We start from the raw sequence: 20,110 nt of genomic DNA on the forward strand, positions 1-20,110 counted from the left end.
ACCCAATGCTCATTGTGCTCTCTAGTTCTGCTAGTCAAGGCACACAGTCATACACTGAATTTGCACAATCTCTGCTCCCTTCTAATCTCAAGTGTCTTTTAATATTGAACTTGAGGTTGGTGTTTTCAGCGTATGTAATACAAATCTGTATTTCACTACCGTTATGTACTGATATCCGTTTATTACTTTCAGTTTGACTTTGATTTGTTTTAAATTTGCAGTGCGGTTCTGGTACATATGTGCACACACTATATTACTTTACATTTTATGCAAATCTGTAGGAAAGCAAGAATATATACATTAGGGTTCAATCAGAATATCTAAATATGTGTGTGTCATTATAAAGGCAATCACAGTAAAGTCATCTCTGAGATGTCTTATAAAAGATAACTCTATCATATCAGCAGTTACTAATATAAAATCCTTATCCTTAATGCCCAAAACTGACTACCTTCTGTGCTCGATGTGGCTTTGTGTCCCATTGCCTTAAAGGCAATGCTTTAATTCTGGTGGAGTCAAATTTCAGGAGGCAGAAGCCATGATAACCATATGGCCTAACAGTCACTTGATCTGGTATAACAAAAAACATACATAAATCCGATAGGTAATGAAAGTAAAATATGTAATTAAGGATGGAAGTTGATAATTATTGTTAAATTGTCTAATTTTGTACCTGGTGTTAATTTGTTATTGTATCAACTGTTAAAGCTAATTGCCTTAAATTATGTGTTTCTTCTTTTCTTGTTTGGATCAGCTGCGTTATTTCTCAAAGCCATGTTAAGAGCAACATAAGTAGGTCCTTTACTCAGTAAAGAGAAATATACTGTATATGCATTGTCATTGAACTGGAGGTAAAATTAATTAAAAAAAAGATTCTACAGTTTTCCAGTCACCTCAGATTAATTTTTTAGTGCTGTTCCATTTCCATCACATAAACAACTTCACTTCTTTGAAAGGTTACAGAGATTAACAACAGCTTGTTGAGAAGAGTTAAAGAGATTACGAAGCACAGCGAGAGGTGAGAGCTACCAATGGTTGCTTTCCTGTAACGGAAAAGGTAGATAGTTTCAGAACTGTTACAGTGCTTCCATCCATCTGTCCACCTATCCATCCATTTTGAAACATGCTCATCCAGCACAGGGGCCTGAAAAACCAGGCAGGAATCGACTCTGGGCTACGCAGTCAGTTCTTCTACTTGATGAGCTTCATAATTATTTTCAGTGTGCTGATATTAAATTCAGGTGATTGACACCAAACACTAATGGCATATTACAATAATTTATAGAAGTCCCTGATTCCCTGGATGTCCAGTGGTCGAAGCACGGATGATGTCCAATGGAATCCTAGGCAGCAGTTATCTATACTTTTTAAATGCATCAATATGGGGAAGTGTTCAACCTAAAAAGCTACTTTAAAGCTGGAGATGTCATGTTGCTCAACAAAAATGTGCCTATTTAGAAGTTTTTAGATTCACTTTCCAGCACCTAATTAAAGTTTGAAATCCACACACACAGTCCATTGGTGCTTTTTTATATATTGTAGTATCAATAACAGCATTTGCCATCATAAGGCGCTTTACAGAGCAAATAGCATTGTAGTACCATACCAAAAACACAGGCCGAGCAGTAGATAGATAGATAGATAGATAGATAGATAGATAGATAGATAGATAGATAGATAGATAGATAGATAGATAGATAGATAGATAGATAGATAGATACTTTATTAATCCCAAGGGGAAATTCACATACTCCAGCAGCAAAAAATATTAAATTAAAGAGTAATAAAAAATGCAGGTAAAAAACAGACAATAACTTGAATAATGTTCAACGTTTACCCCCTCTGGTGGAATTGAAGAGACGCATAGTTTGGGGGAGGAATGATCTTCTCAGTCTGTCAGTGTACTGTACTGTCAGTACAGTAAGAGTGCAGCAGATGTTTATGAAAAAAGCAGCAGTCACCAACAGAAACAATTTGGAACTGTGCCTGACAGATTTCAAATAACAAGTACTACTAAAAAGAAGGTTGCAGAGTAACAGATTTTGATAAATCAGGGTTGTGCTTTTAGTGCTAACACTACTTTAGCATAAAGTGCGGCAGTAACAGTGCTGTCGTAATGAGTAGCAGAGCTTCTGAAGCTCTTAAATGAAGGGGAAGCAATTCATATGGCAGAGAAAACAGGTGGGCCTTCATTTCCAAGCATACAGTTAATTCATCTCTCTACAGCTATTGACATGACCCACACCCCACCAGCGCAGATCCCTGCCCAAGGCCCAGTTCAGAGGAATATTGTGAAAAGGGGTTGATGAAAGAATTTTAAAGTGAGACAGCAATTCACAAAAAAGTGTGCATCAAACTGTCGATGACTTTAATGCAAAACTCTGTAATGTATGCATTGAAAGGTACCGGTTATGATATTGCAGATATGTGATAGCTGAAGTCTGAGACTGATAAGCAATATAATGCCAGCTTTCACATAGAAACACACTCAATGCCAAACAGCCATGAGAGGTCAAATAAGGAACTGAAAAAAAAGTATAGGGTGCACGTTTTCAACTGCTGTAGATGCAATCTATCACTTTTCTGTTTGAAATAGTTTTCTATCTGTTGCTACTGTTTCCATCTTCTTACACCTCCTCAGTGTTTAATGGAAAACATTAGGGATGAAAACATTTAGAGCTCTGTATACAGTCAATGCATTGGCATATTATGAACAATTATGGTCAAAATTTAACTTTCCAGCTACACATTTTTTCCTATATGTAAATTAGAATTTTTGTTCATAGAAAGCTGCCCAACTTTCCACATCTCACATTCATATTAGTCCTAGTAGTTTTGATGTAAACTCAAAAGAACATTTCAAAAACATATAAAACTATTTTAAAGATCCCAGGGAACAGTGGAAAAGGAACCTCTTAATTGTCATCTCAGAACCATAATATGCTGGATTCAACTGAAGATCTTTCATGTATCATATTTATTTCATTTAAAACTGTCCAATATGTACCAAGGGAAAGACTCAACCTGCAAGTGCTGCCATCTAGCTCCAGCATCAGCAGGCCACATGTTCTGGGAACGTAGTAAGTGAACGTTATTTTGGGCAAAATAGCCTTGGTGTCACAATCACTCCTAGTCCATTAATAACATTATTTAGTATACTTCTGAATGGGGTTAAAGTGCACATGGAGAAATCAATTGTAATATCCTATACAGTAGCACACTACTGGACTGGAAGAATCCCCTTCTATAACTCAATGCATAAAAGACATTTTATATTGTCACAAATTAGAAAAAATTAAACTCTCTCTTACAGGATATATCCACAACGTTTTTTAAAACATGGCAAAAATTCATTATGATTATTTTAGAATTGGCATGCTGAGCTTGTGATTGACCGTTTGATGTTATTAATTGTTTTGTCATATTTAAAAAAGTTAAGATTTTTTTTTTTTGCTCCTGTGTCTCCTTTTCTTTCTTGTTTTTGCTTTTTTACTTTATGTTTAATTCAAAGTAAATGGTTGTATCTGTTATTGCTATTATTATATGTTTGATTAAATAGCAATCCATTGCAATGTTATCGCTTTTGAAAATAAAATATTTATAAAAATATGTATTTTTCTGACACATTATCAAAAAAATGTATTTTAATTCCCATTAATTCTGCATAGGTGTGTATTATTGTCTTGTTCTCTCTGCTCTATATAAGGTGTTCTGATGGTAGACGTTTATTTCTCTGTGAAACCCCTGGCACATCATACACAGATGGTTCCTGCCTTGTGCCAAGTGCTTCCAGGTTCAGCCTCCACTCCTCATGTCCCATTGAATATCCGGCTAGAAAATGCTGTAGATGGATGATTGGATGACTGTGTCCAAAAATAACTTCATTATTGTTTCCATGCCATTATGAAAACACATTTTGGAGATACAGAAAAAACACTTAGCCTGGTGTTCAACAGATAGAAGAATAAAAGAAGTATAGATCTGAATCAAATACTTGAGGACAATGTTGAAAACTAGTAAGGCTTTTAAGGTTACCACTAGGAAGCATTTCAGTACACAAAATGTTGTGAGAATATGGAACAAACAATCAAGTCAAGTAATTGAAGCAGAAAGTTTTAAACATATTTAGATGAGATATTGGGACAGTTTAGTTAACCAAACATGCCTGATGGACTGCACGGCTTCCTCTGATTTGTTCAACATTTTATATTTGATTTTTCTGAGGCAATTTACAGAGGAATCAGATCATTAATTCAGTCACTTGATGCACATTGGCTTCTAAGAACTTATTGTTTCATACTTTGTAAAAAACCTTGCAGTCATACAGTACAGTACCTTCAGCATTAAATCTTAAAACTCTACTGTGGCCAAGGCTTCATTTCATCATCTACAAGACATTTTTGAATTCTACACCTAGCCTAGTGGATGTGGAGATACTCTGTCACATCTTCTCAGTTTTCTTCATATGTACAGATGACAGTCATTTGCTTGAATATCCAGGGATTCCTGTATTCTAATCTGTCTATGATGTCTTCTCTGTAAGAACATGTAGGACACAGTGTTGGTGTCCGTCCTGCTAGTCCCTCTCCTTAGGTCAGTCTGTGACAGTCCACATGCCACTGTGTCGTGTTTCACGGGTTGTTCCTTCATTTATTTTCTCTGATTCTAACTCCACAGTACATCAATGTGATTCACTATACTAATATATTTTTTTTTCAGTTGACTCCTATATCTGTTCATTTTAATGTCCTGCCCCAAATCTCAATAGTTCCTTGAGATGTACACTATATTTTTCCAAACACTGGTAATAACTTGCCAGTTTATCTTGTGCTGTTGATTTATATAAGGCTGTAAAACTTACTAGCTTAGAATAGATTGATGGGTAACAATGTAGCATTTTATGTCAACTTGCACCTCCTAGTACTTACTTGTCAGACTGATTGTCAGCTGAGGTGTTTCTATTGAGGGCTCCTGTTTGAGTCCAAGAAGGTGCTGTAAGTTGTTTGACCAGTTTACGATGGCCTGGGTGGTGGTGGTGTGCAGTGGGCTAACTTTGCATCCAAGCATGGTTTCTGTTTAATACCGATCACTGCCTTAGCCTCCATAAGATGCATACCAGGATAAGACTATATTGGATAGCTGAATGATTGAGTTCACCCAGCTAGTAGCTAACAAATGTATCTATGTAATCCAAATTTTTATTTAAAAAACAATAGGATGCTTTCTGTAGACAGGAGAGTTTAGTCTACACTTCCAACCCCCTGTCTGTAAAAATGTGCTTCTTTTCTAAGCATTAAGCAAGCTTGACCTTGGTGTTCTCCACATGCATAGGTTTTGTTGAACATTGTCTGACTATTTGGGTCTTTAGCACTTTGACGTCATCATATACTCTCAAAGGAGCCTACAAGTGCATAAGTAGCATATTCTATACGTGTATATCATTTGTGCACACAGGCAATGTGGACTGCTGACTAAGTCAAAGGACTTTAAATGCCCAGTTTGCCTGCAATTAATTGTTTATCCTTATGAAAGTCTATCACGACACCGTGATCTGATAGTGACAAAACAAAAGTGGCAAAGTTCTGTACACATACTGTAAATAACCTCTGTTTATGTTTAATGCTAAAAAACTGAGCTATATAAAATAAAAGTTTATGTTCTCATTTTAGATTACTGATATACTAATTACTGCTTTTATTGTGCTATTTCTTTAAAGCATCTCTCTTTGAATAACCATGTATGTGTTGTGACAAGTGTGCCCAAGAGAGGCAGGAACTATTACATTTCAGGAGGGCAATTTTAAAGCAAGGACAGGAGGAGAAATGTTTTTTCCCCCATATAAAAGTATTTTTTCAATTGTAGACTAATTGTAAATGTCACGTATGCAACCACTTGAGAGAAATCATCATTGATGCCATTTTATACTTTTAACTGCTCTAATTATTAGCATTTAGGACTTTGATCCCAGATGGGATAAAGCAAGGTGGAAGAAGAAACCATAACATATCCGAGTGGTATTCCATTTAGAAGGTCATATTAGCAAGCAATTAAACAAATTAATCATTTCTGCCATCTAAGTGTTTTACGCACACTAATTACCTTTCAGGTTTGTGTGACACTAATGCTGATCCCAGCTAACTACACGTGCCAGGAAGTAGTACACCATCTGCAAACCCTTCCTACCTAAAAAAATCCTTTAAATTGGACCTTGCACTTCCGAGAGATACTCATTCACTCACAGAAAACAATGATTTTGAGACTTACTGTAAATTAGGCCAATTTTTGGATCAAAAAGAATACTATTCGTTGGTGGTCAATAAATTGTAGTGTCCCCTGTTTGGATATCGGCATTAATTACATTTTTAAAAAAATGTTTCATACGAACATGTGCACGGTGCACCCTCCACAGCACAAGGAAAGGCAATGCTTATAGATAAAGTTCCCTGGAACATGCCCTGAACATGAATTCAAGATTTTATACCCTCAGCAGGACATATCTAATTGTGAACAGTAGGGAAATTATGTTGCACTGACCTAACACATGCAATGGTTTTGAAAGTATGCAATTTCAAGCAATAAAGCAACTGGGTGCTCTTTCCTGCTGATCTCTTCCCCCAGCTAAAATGAGAAAAGTATACATGCTATAATTTAATAGCCTTTTTCTAAAATACTGCATTTTTGTATAGCCTTGTGTATTATGCCTTTTCTGCATTTAGATATTAAACAGTACAACTTAACATACCTTACTTTCTGTGCTATCCACCATTTCAAAGAAGTTTGTTGCATGATGAATTCTCTGACCTCTATTTTAACTGCTTTTGCTGAGTTTAAACATTTTTTTTCCTTTAAGCACTGTTATTTACTCTACCATGTGGTGAACTTGTTTTGCATTTATGAATTAACTGTTTGCTTCTCCTGTCAGCTTTGGGAGCAGTGCTGTACCCTTGATGTGATTGTGAGATGTAAAACTTTCTTTTGTTTATTTTACCATTTTTTATTTATGCTATAAGTGAAACCTAGAGGCTGACTTGTAACTAAAAGAAGGGCTTACTTGTTTCCTTTTGTGTGAAAATCTCTTGCTTGCCCATTGTCTCTTCTCTGGGTACTTGTTTGACTGACATGGCTTATTGGACTATAACAAGCGTAACTCTCCTTCCTTTGTTGGGAGACAATTCTCCCACAAATCCTGAACAGTGTGCATTCTTGCCAACACACTATTGGGTGTGCATTGGGACTGAAAGAATTGCTGAAGCCTGCTACTTCATCCCCTCCCCAATTTCTTTCTCCCTCTTTTTTCTTCTGTGAAATGAACACTTCAGCAGGCCGGAAACATTTAATCTGCTTCTTTTGATGAAAATTAATTGAAACTTGTCCACTTGCCGCCTTCTTGCTAGTGCTCGCCATACCGGTTGCATGAATTTCTGTTCATGTCTGTTTCCTCTCCGTTTTGCACTCTGCTCATACTGTCACTTCAGATGGAAGGTACTGCTTTAGTTAATGTTACATAAGTACCATTAGCGTTTACAGACACAGAGTAATTGACAGCTGTAAGTGTTCATATTCTTCAAACTACAGACCCTATAATAATGTCACAATAGCAAAGCAAAGGCACCCCTCGTTGTCAGGCATTAGGACTGTGGTTTACACTGTAATGCAGTGGGCTTACTGTGCGTCGTAGACAGACCATAGCAAATAAACATTTAATTAAACCTGCAGTGATCCGTATTCTCTGGCCAGTAAAGATGTCCTGGTAATTTTTTTTTTTTTTTTATCATCACTCAAAAGGTCTCTAATAGCCCTTTAAATCTACGGGCCTCTTAAGTGTTCACCGTGCACATATACCTCCGTATACCAGTGTCATTTGACTTGGGTAGTGACATCCTGTAGGTCACGTGATGATCAGTAAATGTTTTACTTCCAGAAAAATTCTCTAGTTATTTACTTAGCAGTCCACAGTCAATGTGGGAAAAAGAGTAATAAAAAAAATCAATTAAGTATCATAAAACTCCTATTTTTGTACATACAGATGAGACATTATATAGATATATAATGTGTGTATATATATATATATATATATATATATATATATATATATATATATATATATATATATATATAAATAAAATAATGTGTGTATGTATTTTTACATACATATATATTTTATATATACATACATATATATATATATATATATATACATACATGTGTGTGTGTGCGCGCGCGCGCGCGCGCGTGTGTGTATTTATATAATATCTAGCTTTGTTTCTATTGGTTGAAATTTTATGCTAAGCTCTTAGCGTTAGTTTTTATGTTGCCATAGCAGCCTTACTCCTGCAGGGTTGTGACCTCTGATGATTACAGTACAAAGCTTATTGGGTCTTGAAAACCCCTTTGAAGATGAAAAGTCTTTGATGGTTTATATTTATGCAAATCTCTTAGATATGATTTATCCAACTGAGATTGAATGGAGAGATGATTAAAATTCCCTTTTTTTCCTGAATCCTTCAATGAATGAATATTCTTTGAGTTACAATAAGCATGTGTGTGGGATGATTTTGCTATTATTTACAAAAATAGCTTTTACTTACCTGTGGTTATTTTTATCTCTGTAAAATCCTGCTTGTTTAGTAAGAAAAGGGAAAAAAAAAAAGATTTCCACTCTGTATATTTTTTCTTTTTTCTTTTCTTTTTCTTTCTTTTTTTTAACTTGCTTTGAAAGGAAATATCCGAGACAGGGAGCTTTTGTGTGTTTCCAGATGATAGATTTTGGAATTTGGGCAACCCCACTGACAGCTCATAGCTAGCTGTGAACTGGTCTCTTGGAAAAAATTGGAATGCTTTGGTCTTCAAAGAACTAAACTTCATTTTAAAGCCTTCTTAGGTAAGCTAAAATAGTGAAGGAATCATACAGAATAAAGAGTATAAGAAGAGACTTATTAAACACTGCATCTACTGTTTGTCCTGTAAAGCTGTATTATACCAAAGTGAAATAAACTAGCAGGTGGATTTCACACTTCTGTTTATTTATTTATTTGTTCGTTCGTTCGTTTGGGGATTACTCCTTTTTCAAGTGTCTATGCTCCACCTCCATTTGTAATAAAATTTAGGGACAAAGCACAACAAAGTCCGCAGTATGTGCATGTCTGGCTGCATACTTGTGTATACGTCTACCCCTATTCTAAACAGGTCTTTATTATGGATCATAAAACCTTCTGCTGTTAAATTTCTTAATAAAATCACTGCAGCTTTGAAACTCTTTTGCTTCTAACTGTGGATTTCATGAGATCCATGCCATACGTTTGTTAATATTCTATCTTCTCCTTCCATCTGATACTGTACAAACTAGTTTTCTGTCTCCAAATTCAGGGTCTAGTTAAAGTATAATTCAGGTTTCATTATCAGAGAGTATTTACTATTTATCCTTAACTAGAATAAGCGGCTTTAAAAATGCTAAGGTATGTTTTTTATCACTCAGCACCCTCTATTAGTTCCAGAATTACCATATTTATACACAACAACATCACACAAATGGTCTCATTAACTGCCTAAAATTATATATAAAATTTGTTACATGTTTTATGAAAAAAATTATTTTGTAATCTAACAAATACAAATTAATAGACATTTCAGTTATCTATCTAGTCTGTCAGTCATTTTCCTAGGAAGCACACCAACAAAATGCCACAAAGTGAGCCAAAAGTATGAAACGTTGAAAGCTAATTAGTTGTGAAAAAGTAAACCCTTAGTAAAGCCACAAAGAAGTAGCTGAATCATAGTTTAGTGGAACAAAAATAATAACAATATTTAGAACACATGCATAAGCCTGAAGCAGAATGCAAGTCCCAGATGTGAAAGGCAGGTTTGTTGTGTTTATAATCACATGTTTTCCGTGTTTTCTCTTACAGTTTGTGGACAGAATTATGTATTACCTAAAGGGAAGAACCATAACTGAAGCCATGCAGTTAATCACATTTGTGGAAACCGCACAGGGACTGCTCAATTTTAAGGTAATAAATTCCTAATATTACGTTTTTACTGTTAGCTGAATGAGGCAGTTGGTTTCAAGTTCAGTTTTTCTTTGAGCTGCCCAATCCAGCTGTTATAAAGTCCAACCTACAAGTAAACGCAACATTGTGACATATTTGTTTAGTTATAAAATATTAAATCATGTGAAATCAATTATATTGTTTTGCCCCATCACGCTCTTAGAGTGAAAAAGATTCCTATCGTAAACATATTTGATTTGACGCAAGTGAATGTTCATCCTGTTTGTATATCATAGCAAACTCTTACTTTGTATTTCAGTTTATCCTAGTGTGGGATTTATGTGTGCAGATATTGTTCTCATAATTAAAAATTATGTATGGAGACATACATTCAAGGTTGCTATTTCAGGAGGTTATAGCTACTAAAATAATTTATTTTCTTTCACTTGGAATATTTTCTTGAGGACAGAAGGAAAAAGGAGTATGTGCCATCTCTATTCTTTTTGTTTTTGTTTGTTGTGTTGTTCTGAAGACCTCTGTTCAGCTTTGGCAAGGCTGAGTCCGGAGCTTTGACAGGAAAATATCGCTGTGTCACAGCAAGAAGTGAAATTAATTTGGAACCTGACAAAAGCATCAGACAAAATCCAACTGCTCAGACTCTGACACAATGCCATATCAAATTCCAAACTTTCTTTACAAAGAGTTGTTTTGCAGTGCTGTGTACCACAGGGATACTTCTCCAAGATGAACAAGCGACAAGCATAGACAGCTTTCAGTAAATAATGCAGAAAGGTAATGTGCAGAGTGTAAGGTGTAACATAGGGTACCATGTAGTATAGGCACCCAAAATAATTATATTAAAGCTTCTCTTCAAGTTTAATGTTTGTACTGTTTTGCTGTAAAGACCAGGTATGTTTGAGCAGAAGGTTGTGCTAATGATTACAGTGCTTGAAAAGATATGTATATTGATGCTGTACACTTCAGATTTGATTGCACTATTTATTCCACAATAATCTTATTATGTATTTACTTCTGTTATCTGATTGCATGTTTCTTTATCTTAAAGGCTGTCTGTCAGGAAATTCAACACCTGGGACCAAAGGCTGGCCTTCATCATGATGGAGTTGTGTTTGGCTCGGATGATTTTTGTGCAAGCATAGGTCACTTTGTTCATTTCCCTTCTCTTCTCCATAGATATGTATATTTTAATGCTCATTGTTCAATTTTTATTATACTAAATGTAAATATTAGTGATTTAACAAAACATTTAAAGTACAAAATTCTCCCTTTCTACAGATTACAGACTGCAATTTTCTGCAGATCCTTTTAATATAAGATTTATGAATTCCCATTTTAAAGTGAATGCATATGCTTATATTATATTTCAATTTTTCAGTTTAATTAAACATATTTCTACTTAACAGCCAAGCATGCAATAATATAATAATAATAACTATGAATAACTATTATGTATGATGGAAATAAGTATAACAAAAATATAAAACATAAAGCTGAAATATAAACAGAGATAAATATAAAGAAACTCCTTATGATTATTTGCCAACTAATTAATTGGGTGCAAAAAGCTGCCAAGTTGTAAAGCCTCCTTTAAGTGTTTTGTTTATAAATATATTTTATATGTGAACTACCAATAAGTACTCAGTAATAGGTACTGCAAAACAAAAGTCTGTATCTGTGTTTGTACCAAAACTGTGTGGCTTTAAATTCATCCTGGAATATCAGCTCATAAACTGACCCATAATACACTTACTATTTCTACATAATTTTGTATCAGTTTTCTTGTACTTCAAAAAATACTTCTTAGTGTATTTCCTATAGGACCAATGATTGTATGAGCAGGTTTATTTCAAATTTAAAAAGTTAACATTGTCATTTATTTGCTGGCGAGATGGACAGATAACATTATGTATTTTAATAACCCTTTCATATGATACTGCACACATTATTCACCAACGACATGATACGCCATTCTAACTGTAACCTCCGCTTAAATGTATTGTCAGCTATGTATTACAAGTTTCTTGTCGTAATATTCTCTTCTCCTAAAAAAAAATCTTTTCCTACCATCCTAGGTGCTACAAGAACAAAGGATGCCACTGAGCTTCTGTATGCCAGGCAGAAAGTTGTTGTTATAGCCAAAGCCTTTGGCCTGCAAGCTATTGACCTTGTTTACATCGATTACCAGGACAATGAGGGACTTCGCAGGCAGTCAAGAGAGGGCGCACTTATGGGCTTTACAGGTACCATCTGTTTACTAAATTCTATAGCCCTCTGCATAAGACCTGCTAAATGGCAGAATAATCGGAAACATCAACACCACTTTCATCCACGGATTTAATTTTGTTATGAAAGAATAAGTGCATTAAATTTAACAATACATGCACTTTATTTTTGCATTATAGTCCATTATATTCTCACATCTTTAAATATTAACCTTTTACTGATGACATTTCTTTCTTTAACAGAATGCTTCCTTTTAAACACTGTAGTGATCAGTGTTACTCAATTCATGTTGTGTCATTTCAGCAGTCATACATAGAAATGTGGATTTGTGCATAACATGGGGGCTGACGTTCACCAGAAATCATCACTATAGGCACATTGGAAAAAGACAGCATACCATCTGCGCTGAATATTACAAATGTATTTTTAATGTTAATCAAAGCCAAGTTCATTGTATACTTGCTGTGCTGATTTTATTTGCAGATTTGTTGTTTCCCCCTTTTATAAAAGCAATTCAGCCTATACACAGTTTTTATCTATTGGTTTAGTATGGTTTATGCTTGAAATGCTGGTAATGTGGTTATATTCAGCTAAAAACAAAAAAAAATATCCATGTGATACCATTTAACTTTCATTACTTTTTTTAAATGAAATAAGTAGATTTTTTTTTTTTAATATCATGAACATATATAAGCTTATTATTAGCTATAAATCTAACCTAAACTGTCCTAGGATTTATTGTAATCTAATGTATTTCCTTTATTGTATTTGTGTTGCCAATGTATATGGTTTGCTTCTTTATCTGTTATGACAAGTGCTGGGTGCACACATTAGAGGCATATTTCAAATATCATTTCTGCAAAACATAAATAAAATGATCAGAGTATCTAAACTAAGAAAGAACCAAAAAAAAAGCCTTCTCCGTGTCACTTCAAGCAGTTTCACTCCCGTCAGTTTCCTATATGAACTCCTTAATTAATATGTGCATGACCAGCTTTACCTCTGTTTATACATATATGTGGACATTCATTGCAATCTTATGCAGTATTTCATATACACACACTGTATACTGTATATACACCATATATATGCACACGCGCACACACACACAGTATACTGATTATAATATATATATATATATATATATATATATATATATATATATATAGACACACATTTTATTTTACAATAAATGTACTATTTACATAAATACCATCTAAAACAGTGTATGCAAAACTGTATAAACAAGAACCCAGTGACTTGCTTAGCATCGTCCAATAATGAGTCGATGGCGGTGAGTGAACCTGCAGTCTTGTGGCTTCCAAAGCAGCTTCTTTACCTTTAAAATTGTGCTGCCTGGCATGATAAAGGTTTGCACGTAATGCAGGGCCATTTTTAATTCCCAATGTTATCATTGAATACCTGCATTAAAATATAAAATTTAACAAGTCTATTCAAGTAAAGTAATACACGTATGCGTAAAACACAAACAAAACTTGGGTACATTTTTTTTTTTTTTAGAAATTAAAATTTAGTCAAGTAGTTTTGAACTGGTCATTTAACGAAACAAACAGGAAATACCAGGTTAAAGTGCCAGGTTAAGAAACTGTTAGATACAGAAATTAGAGGACCTGAAAGCAGTTTTCCGAGAAATCCGAAAAGCCCAAACAAATTCATTTCACCTGACTTGCAAAGGCAATGAGTTTGGAACATGAAAGATTTTGTTTATGAAGGTGAATGCTGGAATTTAGCTGAGGAAAAGCAGAAACAATTGGCACACAGTAAACAGGGAGCTTTATTGATCATTGACTTAAAACTGATTCATTAATTCGCAGACCAAGTTCTTACGCTAGGGAATTGGGTAATAAAGGAAAAAGAAGAAAAAGAAAGGCTGAATTGCTATAATGGTTCATTCCCATTCTGCACAGCACATTGAAAAGCTGTGGATTAAAAGATTAACGTTAAGGGCTCTGTGCTGCATGAGCTAAGTTGGTAGCTATTAGTACTAGTACCCTACTTAAGCAATAATACCCTCTAGAGCAAGTATTACCTGCTAGATAATTGACTCTGGAGATGGCTGAACATCTTAAACATAAGGTGAAGTAGCACAACAAAGACTGTCATTTAATAGAACTTGTCCACTGTAAAGAGTAAGGAGGAGACACAACACGTCTGAGGCCGCTTTTCTTTCATTGATTCTTTTGAGATGCTTTAAGCTTCTGTTTAATGAGTAGGTACCGATTACTTGCCTCTGTGATCATTTCTCTGCATAATTATTCATAATAATTATCATTGCTTTAAGCATCTTATTTAGTTTATTTTATAATAATGTACTAAAAATGTATTGTCTGTTGTCTTGAGGAAAGCTTAATGAGAAGAAAAGAATTGATGACATTTACGTCACTGATGGAGATGAAACTGCTTATTTTATAGTAAAAAGAATTAGGCACCAATTAGAGTAAATGCAGAGCAAAGTGACATTCCACAAGTTCGTGGCCACTTCATTCCATGTGGAAGAAGCTGATGTCTTGTTTATAACAGTGTGACACATCTACCTTGTAGTAATAATGTTTACATTTACACAAAACCTCTTATTCCCAAAGGGACTCCAAAGCACTTTGGGGAGTGTGAACTTTACACCAACACCAGCTGATGCGGAATCATTTAGAACAGGACCTCTGTCTTTAGCCCAATGAGGTTAACTGATTTGCTCAAGGTCACCCAGGGAGTCAGCACTGAAGCCAGGATGCAGCTAGAAATCCCCTGATGTCAGACCCTTTTTTTGTTTAATGGTTGGGCCACTCGTTTCTCTAAAAGGTTGCATTTTTCTTTTAGAAAGCACTTGCATTAGGAAAGCGTGCCAGACCTAATGGATTTTGTATCGTCAGGTTCGGATTGCTGTAATATTAAATCTCATCTCTTATCAGCAATAATCTTAAGTGTAGAACAAGTGCAAATAATGAAACAGTAGCTGACTGAATTCTACCTGAAAAATGATAAAACCTTTGGATGGGTTTACTTGTTGGAGAACCGTTGTTGTGTTCCTGCGCAAAAAACTTGCGTGTAACCTGAGGGAGCAATTAAACAATAGGATTTGTGCCGTTGTACCCCTGCTCTTTTTCAAATTGTTTCTTTCTTTTTCTGATTGTAATTTAAAACTCTTGCATTGTTTAAAAATGATTTTCTGAATTTAATGAAATGTTAAATTTATATAGTGGTAAAGCAAATCTGATACAAATCTTTAGCAGAAAAGTTTAATGCAGTGCTACAATCTGCATTGTTTTGTGTTGAATACTGAATATTATTTTGTAGATTAAAAGTAAACTATACAGTATTGCTGTCCAGATTATTTATAATGACTTTCATTACGATCAAATGTAGGCATTGCACCTTATAAACCCGGCACCCAGTGTGCTGAATAAAATGACAAGAAAAAACCATATTAAGAAAGCTGAATTTTGAACTCTTCTCATTTAAACTATAAATGCTGTGAGATTATTAATATCTAAAGGAGAGGCAGTCTCATATTTGGTGCAATTCACTATATACATATCTCTTGAAATATTATGTTTAACAGGCAATATGTTTTTGTTGACATCTTGTTACACAAAACAACAATTGCCAATAATCCAAAGGTTTAGTAACAGACTAAAAACTGGATAAATGATGAAGATAACCAGGTTTTACTCTCTTCTAGTATGTTCTACCACAAAAAAAAAAGAAAAAGTGACAATACCTTATGTGCACCTGTGGGACTTGACAGGTATTGATCTAAAACAAGAGCTACCAAATGGTACTGTAAAAACAGGATTTCATGGTCATACATTATAATGACTTCCAATTTTTCACCCTTCTGGTTGTTCATTAATCCAAGCAGTTCAAATATAAAATAATTGTGGCAATTCAGCATGACATCTATATTTTTATGCGGTGATTTTTGAATCATCAGCAGCTTATTTTATACTCCGTCAATGCAAATAACAGTGAGGAATCGAGTTTAAAACTGCTTCAGACTTCTCAAAGAGCTTGCTGCAAGTGTCTGTGTAAATTACCTGAGAGGAAAAAAATTGCTTCAATATTAATAACTTACTAAAAATGGAAATCGTCTCCAAGTTCATTTTTGTAAAAGTGTTGTACTGTATATTGGATCTACTGTGGTGTGTAAGCCGCTGCTTTTGTGCTGCATATACACATGCAGGTATTATCACTATTTCCATCTACTCATTTTCTTTATTCTTTCTTATTTTAGATCATGGAATATATATATATATATATATATATATTATATATATTATATATATATATATATATATATATTAAAAAAGTGATGCCCAGTATTTCTGTAATCTATATTCAGATGGGGTGAAAAGAATTTGAGTAAACTATTTGCATTGCTGTTATGTGAAGATGAATATTTGTTTTTTGTCCTTTGCTTTCTGGGTAATCGTTCCTTGTTGCAATACAAATGCTTTTGTAACAGGAAATGTTAAGTCACGTCAGGTAAGCTCATTCGGAATCTGAGCTCGATGAAGTTGAAATATTCCTAACCAAATAAACACAAAAGACTGGTAGTGCTTTTATGTTTTTATGTCTACCTTTTTAACTCACATTTACATAAAATGCGGACCTACGTACACTTTAGATATAAAAGAGCCTCCAGTGAAAGCGTAACACATCATATATTATTTATCAAGAACTTTAACGAAAAAAATATAATTTATTTGTTTCGAATCTTTCCTCTTTTATATTACAAGCTTAGCAGTTTTAGTTTGGCCATTGATGTCAATAGTTTAAAGTCAGTTTTTAGTGCTTAACATAATTATATTGGCTCACTGCATTAAAAACAAAAAAGTCTTTTTACACACACTGAGAATTCAGGTAAAGTATATAAAAAATGTTCTCGCCAGCCCCAATTTTTTTTTTTTTTTAGCTTCTTCTTGCCATCCCAGGCCTTGCATTATTAATGATGCCTGGGTGAATAAGTTTGTTTCTAGAACTGAGCACAATTTCAAATAACACAAAGTCCCTGTTACACCCATTAAATTCCCCAAATGTTTGTAGTGACAAGCTATCACATAAGTTATCAAATTACCATTCAGCTCTCTGCTGCATACAAACGTCTGCATCACTGGATGCTCTTCACAGGTTTTTACTGGCCACTTACAGGAGCCACTTGTTTGTACCGACTCCTGTTTTGTTGAAAGTAGTAGAGTAAAAAAATGTTTCTGTTTGTAAACTTTTGCCTCTAATTTGATCAAATGATAAATGTACCATTTGTTTGTTTTTTTAACTATATCTAGATAGGGTGATTTGCACAATTGCAGGTAACTTTCAAGCGTAATTTAATAAACATGTCCATTAAACTATGTCGCAGGAGTTTTTTCAAACCTAAACCCTACTGCCTCTCCTTTGAGTTCTTAATCTTCCGTGTGTTTAACAGACTTTTAATTCCTTTTAGGCAAGCAGGTGATTCATCCCAATCAAGTCCAAGTCGTCCAAGAGGAATTCTCCCCGAGTGCGGAGAGAGTGAAATGGGCCCGGGAACTCATAAGTGCCTTTGATGAGCAGCAGAAGCTGGGAAAGGTAAACTTGGCAGTTCTTATTCAGCAGATGCTTGTAATGTTGATGTGGTCTGCCCATTGATTACTTTATTGGCTTATTTATTTGCTTTTGTTTGTTTGTTTATATATTCCCCAAATGCCAGAGCTGTTTTTGCAGCAGTACCTGTGACAAGCATTACTGAGTGGGCTTACAAGTGAAAAGTTGCCATATGATGCTGGTCGGCATGGGGCAGTGCATTAAAATCTGTCAAATGAAAATATCCGGCATTTTGAGAAGAAACTGCAGTTTAATGTTCTGAGATTTTATTGATGGAAAAGCAAATTAAGAGCAGAATATTATTGTTCCTAATTTAGTGCATCATTGAATCTTCTGTTTTCTGCGCTGTGGGTTGTTTCTGTTTAGATGCTACAGTGGTGATACACAATCTGCCTACACCTTCCTGCCAGTAATTCTTACATTAGGTATGGCCTGGAGGAAGAATTGCAGTAAGAGCACTACTGGCAGTTCATTATTTTAAAGGTTACCCTGAAAGACACTTTTCAGGTCTCGGTAATAACTCAGTAAACAGGAGTTTGACAACAGAGATGTTTTTTTTTTTTTTGTCAGAATGAAATTACTCGAGCTTCAGAAAATGGTTATCAGAAAGATTATGCACAATTTTATTTGTGCTGTATTCTGATCTCTGCATTTTCTCATAGAGCACAAATTGGCTAAAATGAGGCTGAATTTGGAATTTTTACAGAATCTCCAAGGCACCTTCACGATTAATGAGCAAACTGTTGAATCCAGAAGCGAAAATTTAATTTCAGTCCTCACCGAAACAGCATTCAGCAGAACTAGCAAGCTGTTTACCTTGAGGTTCTCAGCTTATTTTGTAGTTCGTGGTAGAGCGGAGGTGTTAGGGAAGGGCCAAGTCGGTGTGAATCTCCGAAAAGACAAAAGTACATGAAAGATAACTCAACAGAGAAAGGGAGAAGGCAGCTCAACAGCTTTGTCCTTTATTTTTGTTTTGCCAGTCATTTGTTTTGTTTTTTTTTCTCTCTATATTCACATGCACATGGCCTGCCGTGCACTGCCATCTTGCCTTACTGGTGGTCTTTGCCTTGATGCTGATGGTGCCAGGATAAGCGCTGATTGCTACAACCCCATATGGAACTAACCTGGATGGAAAGAATGAATGGGTGTATATGGATATTGCATAATTTTTCTTTTCACTTTTTTCTCTTATTATAGGGAGCATTCAATTTTCGTGGCAGTATGATCGATTTACCAACTCTGAAACAAGCACAAAATATTGTCATCCTTGCAGAAGCAGTTCATGAAGTGTGAGGAATGATTCATTGCTAAAATTAGTTCAGTTGAAATGAAGATGTATATATTTTGATAGAACTGCAATTCATTTACTCCCTCTGGCCTGTTACTATAGGAATGAGAAACTGACTGATGCAATCATGTTTTCATCTTTCTTTTCCTACATCTCCACTAAATGTTTGAATCATCTTAAATAAAATGAACGGACATCTTCATACAGTCTCTTAATTGACTTTTTATTTGTTAAATAATGCTGCATTTGAGAGAAATGTTTTTTGGTATTTCAAAGACCCAACTTCTTAAAACAAAAACAAAAAAAGAAAGGTTCTTGTATACTATTGGCTTTTTTTTTCCTATAGGCCTCTGCTTCCTTTCACCAGTCCTGGGGTCAGATGTGCTCCAGAGGTCCAGTCATCTAGGAGTAAGGGTAAATAAACATAACAACCGGCTATTGTTCTGCCATTCAGCTTGCGCTCTTACACCAAAGGGTGAAGGCTTTCTGAGCTCCACTAGATCAAAGTTGTGGTTGCCACAGAACTTCAATGGATTTTCTTAAACCAACAATCTGAGATTTTGTTTCAGTCCCTTACTAAATCACAGCCTTTTGTACACTGACTATGAGCCACTGTTCTTCAAGAAGCAAGAATGAATACTTTTAAACTGGGCATCAACACTCCCATGACCCGCACAGCAGCGAGGCTGCTGCACTTACACAAACACCACAGGGAAGTCTGTTTTGTTTATTTTTAGTAAGTAAATATACAACAAATTCAAAATGGGGATTGTTTTGTCATGCTTTGTTGTCACCATACTATCTCCCATTGAATCTGAAAACTACCAGATTATTACCCATAGTACATTTATCTGTTCAAGAGAAACGAAAAAAAAAAAAAACACACAAAACGTACATAGATGAAAAATTCACACAACAATCTGGCAAACTTTTCATTTGCTAACAACCGTTACTACATTAACTGCCTTTAGATCAGCACAAAAACTACTGTCTT

General features: G+C 34.9%; 1 protein-coding gene across 1 annotated transcript in view; it reads left to right on the forward strand.

The window, feature by feature from the left end:
* The window catches only part of clybl (citrate lyase beta like), a 352,991-nt gene extending 333,673 nt beyond the window's left edge, over positions 1-19,318 (forward strand). The window contains exons 4-8 of the mRNA XM_028799953.2: positions 9,906-10,007; positions 11,053-11,146; positions 12,080-12,247; positions 17,689-17,813; positions 19,026-19,318. Of these exons, the coding sequence (XP_028655786.1) occupies positions 9,906-10,007; positions 11,053-11,146; positions 12,080-12,247; positions 17,689-17,813; positions 19,026-19,121 (585 nt within the window). The 3' untranslated portion in view covers positions 19,122-19,318. The remainder of the gene's footprint in view (positions 1-9,905; positions 10,008-11,052; positions 11,147-12,079; positions 12,248-17,688; positions 17,814-19,025) is intronic.
* The last annotated feature ends 792 nt before the right edge of the window (positions 19,319-20,110 follow it).

This window comes from Erpetoichthys calabaricus, chromosome 4, assembly GCF_900747795.2.
Source record: "Erpetoichthys calabaricus chromosome 4, fErpCal1.3, whole genome shotgun sequence".
Lineage (NCBI taxonomy): Eukaryota > Metazoa > Chordata > Cladistia > Polypteriformes > Polypteridae > Erpetoichthys > Erpetoichthys calabaricus.